This window comes from Sylvia atricapilla, chromosome 8, assembly GCF_009819655.1.
Source record: "Sylvia atricapilla isolate bSylAtr1 chromosome 8, bSylAtr1.pri, whole genome shotgun sequence".
Classification (NCBI taxonomy): Eukaryota; Metazoa; Chordata; class Aves; order Passeriformes; family Sylviidae; genus Sylvia; species Sylvia atricapilla.
In genome coordinates this window covers 34,203,099-34,214,908 of record NC_089147.1, presented here as the reverse complement: position 1 = coordinate 34,214,908, position 11,810 = coordinate 34,203,099, and the positions used below count along the sequence as shown (strand labels likewise).

General features: G+C 53.6%; 1 protein-coding gene across 1 annotated transcript; it reads left to right on the top strand.

Annotated features, from left to right (window-relative positions):
* Window positions 1-1,777: 1,777 nt before the first annotated feature.
* On the top strand, window positions 1,778-11,061 carry SLC29A3 (solute carrier family 29 member 3). The gene is made up of 5 exons (XM_066324385.1): window positions 1,778-2,033; window positions 4,779-4,861; window positions 6,632-6,858; window positions 7,780-7,942; window positions 8,506-11,061. The coding sequence occupies exons 1-5, from the start codon at window positions 1,785-1,787 to the stop codon at window positions 9,152-9,154; spliced, it is 1,371 nt and encodes a 456-aa protein (XP_066180482.1). The 5' UTR covers window positions 1,778-1,784; the 3' UTR covers window positions 9,155-11,061.
* Window positions 11,062-11,810: the final 749 nt, after the last annotated feature.

The following is an 11,810-nucleotide window of genomic DNA, read 5'->3' as shown; positions in this document are numbered from 1 at the left end:
ACAGCCACAGCTTCTCTGGGGAACCTCTACCCGGGCCTCACCACCCTCACAGGGAAGAATTTCCTTCCATCTAACCCTGCCCTCTGACAGTGGGAAGCCATTCCCTGTGTCCTGTCCCTCCATCCCTTGTCCCCAGTCCCTCTCCAACTCTCCTGGAGCCCCTTTAGGCCCCGGCAGGGGCTCTGAGGCCCCCTGGAGCCTTCTCCTCTCCAGGTGAGCACTGGCTCCATACAGGGGGCTTCCAGCCCTCGGAGCAGCTCTGGGGCCTCCTCTGGACTCGCTCCATCAGCTCCACGCCCTCCCTATGCCGGGATGCCCGAGCCGCACGCAGACACAGCTTCAGACACACTCCACCGGAGCGGAGCAGAATTTGGACGGGAAGGGCGTGGTCAGTGGGCGTGGCCAACACACACCGCTTGTCTTCTCCTTATGGGGCGTGGTCAATCCCGCTGGGGGCGTGGCTGTGAGTGTGTGGGCGTGGCGGTGAGTGTGTGGGCGTGGCGATGAGTGTGTGGGCGTGGCGGTGAGTGTGTGGGCGCGGCGGTGAGTGTGTGGGCGTGGCGGTGGGTGTGTGGGCGTGGCGGTGGGTGTGTGGGCGTGGCGGTGAGTGTGTGGGCGTGGCGGTGAGTGTGTGGGCGTGGCTGTGAGTGTGTGGGCGTGGCGATGAGTGTGTGGGCGTGGCGGTGAGTGTGTGGGCGTGGCGGTGAGTGTGTGGGCGTGGCGGTGAGTGTGTGGGCGTGGCGGCGGGTCGGTGGGCGTGGCCTGCCCATTAAAGGCGGGGCGGGGCGGGCCGTGTGGCGCTGAGGTAGGCGGCGGCGGGGCCGGGCGGGATTCCCGTGAGTGCTGCTGTGGCGGGTCTCGGGCCGGGCCGGGCCGGGCCGGGCCGGGCCGAGGTGGGGGTCCTGTGGGTACGCTGAGGGGGTGAGGGAAGCGGTGCTCCCCGCTCCCGAAATTCCCCGTTTGTTTGTAAAATCTGCGATTTCCGGCATTTCCGCCTCCCCCTCGCCCTACCGGCCCCTCTGGGCGGGAGTGTGATCGGCGCTGCCCGGGCTCGGCTCCCGGGCTCCTGGCCCAGCCCGGCCGCGGTGGGTCCCGCCGCCCCTGGATGCCACAGGTGGCTTTCCTGGCCACGCCATGCCCTGTGTGAGTCACTGTCCGCGGCTGGGTGGCGTCGCGGTGGCTTTGGGAGCCGCTCCGGAAAGCCTGGCTGATGCTGTCGTAGTTTACGAGTGGTCTCGGAAAGCCCGGCGGTGTTACTACGAGTTTGCACTTTGCTCTGCAGAGCCCGACGGCGATGCTGGTTTGGCAGCTGTTTTGTTGTGTGGGTTTTTTTTTTTTTTGGAGCCTGACATGAGCTAAGCGAGGTTTCTTACTCCTGAAAGTCCAAGGGGAGAGGTTAATTATTAATTATGGACGGAAGCGTGGGTGGAATGCGCTGACTCTCAGTCCCTTTCCCCATGCCTTTTCATCCCTGGCTTGCTCCTTTGGCTGCTCGAGGCCCTGGCACAGGGTGCCCAGAGAAGCTGTGGCTGCCCCCGGGTCCCTGGAAGCAGCTCAGGCCAGGCTGGACAAGACTTTGAGCCACCCGGTCTGCTGGAAGGTGTCCCTGCTCATGCCACCTTCCAGCGGAGTTGGAGTGAGGTGGCCTTCAAGGTCTCTTCCAACCCAAACCGCTTCATGATCCCATGATTTGCTGGGGCCGAAGGGGGATGGAGCCACGGCTTGTGGGGCCCTGGTGTGCCAATATCCTTGTGCGTGGTTGTTTTTCCCAGCGTGCCAGCACGATGATCCCGGCAGCCGGCAGCTTTCCCCCGGACCAGGAGCCCCTGCTGGAGGATGCCGTGGGGAGCGGGTACGGCCGGCAGAAGCCAAGGGACCGCTGGCATGGCGCCTACCTTATATTTTTCCTCCTGGGCATCGGGTCCCTCCTGCCCTGGAATTTCTTCATCACGGCCAAACACTACTGGAGGTACAAGCTGCAGAACTGCTCGGATGAGCCAGGACCGCTGGGGCAGCCGGCCTCAGACCTGCGGGTGAGTGCTGCTTTCGAGGCAGGAAAAAATAACCTGTTTTCCTTCCTAGCTTGCTCATTTTCCCTCTCCACCTCCCCAGAAGGTAAGTGAACATCCTCTAGGGTCTCACCTGCTGTAAGCCAGAGAGAAAGGTCTGTTTGGTGTTTATTTACAAATAACTGCAGGGAAGATGTTTAAAGTCATTTTGTGGTCTGCCTTTTATCTGTACTTGGACTGCTGAGGGTTAAAGATAAAAATCGGAATCTAAAAAAACAGGGCTTAACTTTTCACAGGGCAGTTCCTACAGTGCAAGGTGTCTTTGTGGTGGTCTTTTTTGTGTCCTTCATGATCTAGCAGGTGTGCCACGAATACCTCCTTGCAGTGATCAACGTATGGCTTGTGGCATATGGAGCAAGGTGCTTGTCTTGGGGTGATGGGTGGCAGGTTGATGGCCTCTTTCTGTCCCCAGAAAGGCTGCTTTCTCTTGCTCCTCCTGCCACAGCAGATTTATTTCCCTGTGCCTCCCTGACAAAGCTGTGGGTTTGTTTCTTTGTGGCTGGAAAAAGTGTTGGAGCGATGAGGCTGCATCACACCTTCCTCTCTTGGCAGAGCTTGTTCAAGTGGTTTGGAAACCTTTTGTTTTAGATAAACACGGGGCCAGGTGTGACACCCACATCTCCCCTCGGATTTCTCACTCCAATACACCCACAGCTCTTTTAATTTTCACAGTTGTTAAGTAGTTTTGATGGGCAGGAAGGCAGGTGCTTATTCCAGGATGCTGCAGGCATGCTGCTGTAAGGCAAGGAACTGAATTAAACTGATCATGCCCCAGCTCCTGCACTGCCTGAAGACCAAAGTTACCTGTGTCTTTGCTAGTGAAGGTGCTCGGAGAGGGCTGAAAGGTGCTCTGTCACCACGTGGCACCGTGTTCCCTCATATGTCCTGCATCCCACATGTTCCTCACTGTCTCTACGTGATGCTGATACTCTTGACAAAAGCTGGGTTTAGGTAAAGTATGGCGAAGGAGGTGTTTGCTTGCACAGCTGTACTCCTGGCTGTATCAGCCATTTCTTTGCTGAGAAGGGGCTTCTCCTCTTCCTGTGTGGCCATGGAGCAATGCTTTTCCCTTTCTTCAAGTAAAAGCTACGTGGCTGTTCTCTGGCAGTTGAGTGTGATCAACACCAAACCAGTCACCTCAGTCTGTGCCCTGCTGCTGCAGCAGGAAGGTTTATCTGCACACGGAGCTGGAAGGATGCACCTCTGACTGGCAGCCTGCTCCTGGCTCCAGCCTTTTCACTGCTGCTAATTTCATGCCCCGTGCTCAGTAACACTCCAGTGCCTTCAGCTTTGTTCTTGGTTTGGGGCTTTTTAAGGCATCATGGCAGTGTGTTTGAAGTTAATACAGGGTTAAATGCTTCCATTATGTGCCTCAGCTCCATGGCTGAGGGATGACAGCTTCCCCTGTTAGATCTGGATGTGGGAGGAAATGTCAGGTCTGCTTTGGGGTTTCTTTTAAGGGCTCAGCAGAAAGGGAGAGGAACTAGGTCTATCCTGCAGGGCCAAAAATGAAAGCATATCTGTGAAGGGTGGGAATACCCAAGGAGAGAGAAGAGTTGCCACTGGAGATGGATTAAAACCTAGCAAGCAGGAGAGATGAGTATGGAACCTGATATTTTCCACTGGTCCAGGCATGGATTAAATTTGCCACCCACCACTCTGCTGCTGCATTAAAAATGTGGTGCAAGGGCTCTTAAGTACTTGCCCAATTCTCTTCTCACCGTTGGTGTGAGCCCATTTGCTGGGAATGAATGAATATTTCCCTGGAATGCTCAAAATAGCAGCATCTCTGCTGGGTTACTTTGAGTACACTTCTGCTTGGAGCAAAGCATTAGAAAGTCATTTTTCCTTACCAGTAGCAGAAGCAAGTTAACTTGAAAGTTTACTGAGTATCCCCAGGATGGTTTGGAGGTTTATTCTAAGTAGGTGGGTAAATAAGCTGGAGTTTTAGCAGCCAGCTTTGCATTTTGCTTTGTCTTTTCTCCTAAGATTTGTTGTGTGGCCACAGAGCTTTGAGCCTCCTGCTTGGCTGAGCTGATGCCATAACCACGGGCATTTAAGTCTCTGCCTATCTGGACCCTCTAGGGGTGATTGTTAGATTTCCTGTTGCTTGCAGGGAAGCTCCTGATAGGAAAGAAGAGACAAATATGCTTGTAAACTGATTAAAAATGATGCCAAGCTGTAAAAAAATAATGAACTGTGCAGAGAAAACCTGCCAAGTGCCTTTTTCTGGTTGGATATGATGAGACCCTATCTTTGTAGCTGGATAAGTGCAGAAAATGAAAACCTGTCGTGATAGGGGTGGACATGTAGGTCATCCTCCCCTTTGTGTGCATCATTCTACCTGCTGGCTGAGATTCCTGCAGCAAAAAAATGGGATTAAGCCCCTCGAGGGGAGGAGAGGGAGCAGACACGCTTTGATGGTGCACAGCACCATGGCAGCTATTTTTTTCACAGTTCATTTTTTCCTTCTGAATTTATGTCCCTGGTTTCCTGAAATAGCCCAGGGCTATGGGAGGGCGAATCCCAGAATTCCCATTGCCCTGAGCAATTTGCAGCATGGGCTACAATACAACAAGGTGGATGCCTACACCATGAGTCCCTGCTGTGTCATATTCAAGACCTGAAATTCATGTGTTGTTCCCCACTAGTACGTTTTTTACTTTGTTTTGAGGTTTTGGTGTTGTTTTTTTTTTTTTTTCCTGGCAGGACTATTTTGAGAGTTACATCTCCATTGCTTCCACCGTGCCTGCAGTGCTGTGCCTGATCGGAAACTTCTTGCTTGTCAACAAGTAGGTGTTGCTCTGTTCCTGAGTGCCCAAGCCACGTTTCTCCCTGGCTTTGCTCCTGTCTTCTTTCCAGTTCCCCAGCTCAGGCTGCCCTTCCCTCAGAGGGAGACCATGGGGTATCCTGGGCTCAGCCTCCCTGTGCAGCCAAAATTCCCCTGCTTGCTCCTGCCTGAGTTGCAGCTGGCTGACATGAAATGGGAGAAGCACTTTACTCCACACAGTGCCTGCAGTTGGCTTGACTAAGTAAATTCCTATTGAATTCCTTGCTTAATTGCTTTGACACTGTTTCCCGAAGCACACTCTTGGAAAAATTGGCAGCCCATGGCTTGGACAGGAGCACCTTTTCCTGGGTTAAGAACTGGCTGCATGGCCAGACCCAGAGAGTAGTGGGGAACAATGCTGGAAGACCAGTGGCGTTCCTCAGGGCTCCGTGCTGGGGCCAGCTCTGGTCAATATTTTTATTGATGACATGGATGAGGGGATTGAGTCTTTCATTAGTAAATTTGCAGATGACACGAAGCTGGGAGCATGTGTCGATCTCTTGGAAGGTGGTAGGAGGGCTCTGCAGAGAGACCTGGAATGGTTGGGTGGATGGGTGGAATCCAGTAGGATGAAGTTTAACAAGGCCAAGTGCCAAGTCCTGCGTTTTGGCCACAATAACCCCTGCAATGCTCTGGGCTGTGGATGGTGAGGCTGGACAGTGCCCAGGCAGAAAGGGACCTGGGGGTACCAGTGACAGCAGCTGGACATGAGCCAGCAGAGTGCCCTGGTGGCCAAGGAGGCCAATGGCACCTGTCCTGCATCAGGAATGGTGTGGCCAGCAGGAGCAGGGAGGTCATTCTGCCCCTGCACTGGGCACTGGTGAGGCCACACCTTGAGTTCTGACCCCCTCAGTTTAGGAAGGACGTTTTGACGCTTGAGCGTGTCCAGAGGAGGCACCGAGGCTGGCGAGGGGCTGGGAACACAAACCCTGTGAGGAATGACTGAGGGAGCTGGGGTTGTTCAGCCTGGAGAAAAGGAGACTCAGGGGTGACCTTATCACTCTCTACAACTCCCTGAAGGGTGGCTGTGCTCAGGTGGGCATTGGTCTCTTTCTCCTGGCAGGAACTGACAGAACGAGAGGACACAGCCTTAAGCTGTGCCAAGGGGAATATAGGTTGGATATTAGGAAAACGTTTTTTACAGAAAGGGTGATAAAGTACTGGAACTGTCTGCCCAGGGAGGTGGTGGAGTCACCATCCCTGGAAGTGTCAAAAAAAAAAAAACCCTGGATGTGGCACTCAGTTCCATGGTTTAGTTGAGGCCTTAGGGCATGGGTTGCACTCGATGATCTTGAAGGTCTTTTCCAACTCAGGGATTTTGTGTGAAACAGTCTTCCCTCTTAAAAATACCTTTATTGTCATCAGGGGACTGGTTGACAAAAGCCGAGCTCATCCAGGTAGGAGCAACACCTTGCCCTGGTCTTACCAGCCCTCGAACTGGGGTAAGAAGTGGACCAGGTGCACCTTGTTGTAAGCTTGGCTTAAATCTCAAACAGCCTCATGCGTTCATGTGTATCCCTCTTTATCCCACATCAAACTCCTGCATGCTTTGCAGGCATGGGTTTGCATGCCTAGTCTCCAGATTCCAGCTCCTTGCCTCACTGCTTCCTCATCTCCTCTCACCTCTCTTTATTTTCTTTGCCCCTTCTGCCAGCACAGGAGTTGTCCTCATGTCTTGAACCTTCATAATGTGGTTTGAAATGCAGGAGTGACTTCTTCCCCTTGTCCCCAGGGTTCCTGCCAGTGTCCGGATCCTGTCCTCCCTCTTTGTCATGCTGGCTGTTTTCCTGGTGATCACGGTGCTGGTGAAGGTGGACACCTCCACCTGGACCACGTGCTTCTTTGCCCTCACCGTTGGCTGCGTGGCCGTGGTCAGCAGTGCCTCCACTGTCTTCTCCAGCAGCATCTTTGGCCTGAGTAGCTGCTTCCCCATGAGGAACCTACAGGCTCTGATCTCAGGTTGGATGATCCCACTGGGATTGTGCTCTTGGACTTTCCCTGCTTGGCTCCTGTGGTTTTCTCTCTCCTGCCTCTGGGGTTTTGTCATGTGGGGTTTGTTTTAGAAGCTTAACTGTGCCCTAATGGTAAAGGGAAGTTGCTGAAGGAGAAACTTGCTCAGTCACATGAGCTTTGGTTTTCTGTAAATAGCCATAAACTGACCCTGGAGTGTTGCTGGGTGCAGGGAGAAAGGAGGGAAGGAGATGATATCCCCCTGCCCTGCCATTTCCAGAGAGGGATCTGCAGCTTTGCCTTGTCTGCTCCTTTCTGATCAGCATTTCCATGAGGGCTGGGAGCAGTGATTGATGAGCTCCCCGGAGCTTTGATAGCATTATAAATGTGCTGTGGAATGGCTGACAAACCAAGAGGAGAAGGGGGGGGAAAATCACGATGGGGAAATTTTTCTTGGGGCCAAGACAGGAGTGTTTTAATGAGTTTATCTCAGAGAAGGAAAACATCGTGTTCTTGAGATGGCATTCCTGCCACTGGTGGCTTGAATTCCCATCTGGGGGAGTGCAGAAGAGAGGCTGATTATATGTGTGCCAGTGGAAAGCCAGGTTTAGGCTTTGGAAAAGGTTTGGACTTTTTCTGCCGGACTGGGGACCTGCAAGCCCGGCACGTCAGGTCCCGTCCTGACCCCTGTGTATGCTGTGCTGCGTTGGAAGGGAGTGCAGGATGGCACCTGGGCTGTGGTGCAACCCCACAAATACCTGAGGGGTGGAAGCAGAGAGGAGGTGATTTGTGCAGCTGCACCCTGAGCCGGGTTCGGGGCAGGGCCTGAGATGTGTCCCCTGGGGACCGGTGCATGTCACAAGAGTAGCTTCTGGGCTCCCCCTCTTGTTCCCTGTCCCTCACTGTGCCCGCCCGTGTTCCCACGTGCAGGCCAGGCCATGGGTGGCACCATCAGCGCCGTGGCCTCTGTGATAGACCTGGCAGCGGCGGCCGACGTAACCGACAGTGCCCTGGCCTATTTCCTCACTGCTGACATCTTCATTGTCGTCTGCATCATGGTGTACCTGCTCCTGCCCAGGCTGGAGTATTCCAGGTGCGTACCAGCCTGCCAGGGGCATCCCACGGAGGATTGGCAGTGGAATTGCTGGGGGATCCATGGGTTGCTGTGCTCCTCTCTGCTCTGTCACTGCCGCCGCCTGTACTTCCCCTTTCGCCGAAACCACAGGCTGAAACTGGGCTCATGCTGAGTTTCTGCCAAACTTTCCCAAGGCCACTGGTGCTGGCGTTCCCAAAATATGTGGAGTCAGCAGAGAGCCCTGATCTGGAGGCAGCCAGCCAGGAGCGTCCCCATATCCTGTCTGCCGCTCGGATGTGTGTGACCCCATTGGTCTGGTCGGTGCTTGTAGCCCCCGAGAGGCCCCCTGCTCCCAAGTGCCTGCATGCAGTAGGGTCCCCTCTGTGAACGCTGAGGGTGCAGTGAGATGGGGAGAAGGGATGATGGCTCTGCAAGGGTCACCTCTCTGTACGAGGTGGAAGCTGGAGATGTGGAGGAGTTGCTGGGTCCAGCGAGCATACCTGTGTCTCCAGCTTCTCTCCTGCCCTCTCTCCAGATCTCAGTTGCATTCCCCCCGTGCTTCCCTCTATCTCTTTCTCCAGGTATTACCTAAGCAGCCAGAAGGAGAGCCCCTCTCTGGTCACTGTGCCCCCTGACAGCTCTGTGGAGGGTGAGGCAGAGAACTCCACCACGAGAAGCGCTGGCATCCCCCCGCTCCGCCCCATCCTGCAGAAGACCTCCCTCCTCGGCTTCTGCCTCTTCTATGTCTTCTTCATCTCCATCATCATCTTCCCTTCCCTCTCGTCCAACATCGAGTCTGTCAGCAAATCCTCAGGAAGCCCGTGGAGCACCAAGTACTTCACACCGCTCACGTGTTTCCTCTTGTACAACTTTGCCGACTGGTGCGGGAGGCAGGTCACTGCCTGGATCCAGGTGCCTGGCCCCAAGAGCAAACTGCTGCCTGCCCTTGTCCTCCTCAGAACTGTCTTCCTCCCTCTCTTCATCCTCAGCAACTACCAGCCCCGGGCTCATATCCGGACTGTGGTGTTCAACCGGGACATCTACCCTGTGGTCTTCACGGCGCTGCTGGGGCTCAGCAATGGCTACCTGGGCACTCTGGTCATGGTCTATGGCCCCAAAATCGTGCCAAAAGAGCTGGCTGAAGCAGCAGGGGTGGTGATGACGTTTTACCTCGTGCTGGGGCTGGCTCTGGGGTCTGCCTGTGCCGTTTTTGTGGTGCACCTCGTGTAGAGGGGCAGCCAGAGGAGGAGGATGCCCTCGGTTTGTGGTGCTGCTTTTGGGTATTTAGGGTTTGGGGTTTTTTTTCCCCAAAGAAGTCAGGTATCCTGTGGTTTTGAGGCAGGCTACCTGTCTTGGGAGGGGGATAACTGCATCCAGGGGGGTTGCAGAGGGAAAGTCTCCCTTCTGGGAAGGGACATCCCCTTTGCTTGGAAAGGTTCTGTCAGACATTGCAACTCCCCAGTTTAACGGAGCAGGGACCAAAACAGCTTCATTCTCCCCAGGGAACTCAGGGAAGCGCCAGGGACACGGGGCTACCATCTGTTACCCATGTGCCAGTGGTTTTAAGCTGGACCCAGGGCTTTTGGGGGCACCTTGGGTCTTACTGCCGTGCTGTTACGAGTTCAGCCCTTCGGGACTGGTTGGCCTTTGGGGTGGATCACCTCTCACCAAGCTGTGGTGGTGCTGTTGAACGAAAAGGAATTTGAGCCCTGGAGCACCTTTCCACAACTTAGAGAGTGAGTAGCAGCTGCCCCAGGGATCAGGGCACAGTTTTGAACAGATTTCATACAATTATTGCACAAAAAAAAAATAAATATATATATAAAGGGAAACCACTCCACTTGGAATTCTGCTTGCTTTAATTTTTCCATGTAACATTGAATTGAGGGATCAACTGCCTCCCAGCATGGTGCTGCTAGTGTTGGGGACTATTCCCTGCCCCAGCTGAGAAGAGCATTTTTCCTTCCGTGACTGTGGTGTGAGCTGCAAGGGAAGTGAAATGCTGAGTGGGCCCAACCTGAGGTTTTTAAGGTGTCTTCAGTCTGCATTCAGAGAGCTCTGTGAAAGCCAAGGAGAGGTATGAGAGGGGCCCTGGTGTGAGGTTCACAGCAGAAATCTGGTTAATTCATGTAGATAGGCACCATATGGCCTCCAGATGTTTTCAGAGGGGTGAGCTTCTGTGACACCCAAAATTATGGCCCACCCAAAGACAACTGGCTTTTAAAGCCATTTAAACTCCCGTATGCCAGCACAGCCTGGACTAAATCCGATTATTGTATTTATTTTCTCAAATTGGCTGGATTTATGGCCTACAAGAGGTGAACTGATAAGCAAGGGTGTAGTGGCAGAGCTTGGCAGTGCAGTGATGCCTCAGAGATGTTGTCTGTGGAAACTAATTCCTTTAAGACTGAATTAGGCGCAGGTGCTCCGTTACTGGGATGTTCTCTCAGCACCTCGTGCCTGCCCATGTAGTGTTGGAGCTGCTGGACGTGGGGCTCTGCTGGGAGAGCAGCAGGATCCATGGTGGTTACTGCCCTGGGGTGCCATGTGGGTGTGGTGGATACTGGTTGTTTTAATATAAATCCTTTCCAGTGTTTAGTTTGGGCCCCTTGGCAACACACAGTTTTGCTTTACAGCTGATTTTTATTTCGCGGTAAAATCCAGACACAAGTGGAAAATCTGTTGAGGATGCAGTAGTGAGGAGCAGCTTTATGGAATGTGTGGGCTCTTAATCCTGTCCCTTTGGTGGGTTTGAAACCCTTCGGCCTGCAGCACTTGGCCAGGGACTGCCTTGACCCAGGTGAAGGCCCACCCAAGGACTGAGGGTTAGGATACTGGGAACTCTTCCTGGAGGTCAGTGCTCCCATCTCCTCCCTGCTGTGGAATAATGCAGCAGTTGGTCCAAAAGCCCAATCCTGCTTGGTGTTGGCAAGCAAAAAGTCCCTCTGTGGCCTTCGGTGGGCCTGTCTTCAACCTGTGCATTTCCCTCTGACCCGAGGAATGATGAGATTTGGCTTGGATTTTTACTGCTTTGCGTCTGTGATCCTCCTCCCTGTGTCACAGACCAAATTCCTCTGGAGGGAGAACTTAATTATCTGGTACTGTTGCTCATAAAGATAATTCTTGATCCTGTACAACTGCTGGTGTCTGGAATAATTTCTGTTGGAGATGCAGTGGTGCATGCAGTTTTAGCTTGCATTTTTCCTTCTGGTCTTCCTTCTCTCCCAGCTTGGATTGTAAACTCAGAAAAATCCCTGGCAAGGGCTGAGTACGGGAGCCCAGAGATCACTGCTTTGAGAGCACAGTTATTCCAGGGGAATATCCCCAAATGCCATGCAGGTAAGTGTGGAGAGCATTCCTGTGGCAGAGGGGAGCGAGCAAAAAGGGGATTTATCCTTTGGTTTTGGTGGCATGCAGCTAAGGAAGGTTAATAAATAAGGGGAAAAAATTCCATACAGATGCAACTTGGCAAGAACCAGGTCTGGGCATAAAGCAGGGAATGCTGCTGGTAGGAATGCCACAATGTGGGGGTGGATGCTGCCAGACCTCTGAGCCATGAGCTGTGGGTGATCCCCCTGCAAAAGGAGAGGGATAATTTATAGGTAATTGTATCTAACGGCAGGGAAGTAATTACAGTGCCTGGGGCAAGCCACATCTGCTGCTCGGCGTGGGCCAGACCAAGGAGCTCCAGGTAAGGAAAAGTGGGATGAGGAGGGAAATGCAGGTGGCGAGGCAGAATGGAGGCTGCTGGATCTGGGGTGCACCAAACTGCAGCTACATCTTCTCTGTGAGTGGGCCGAGTTGGTGTCCCTGCCCATGGCAGGGGTTCGGAACTAGGTGATCAGCACAGTCCCTTCCAACCCAAACTTATTCCATGATGCTGTGA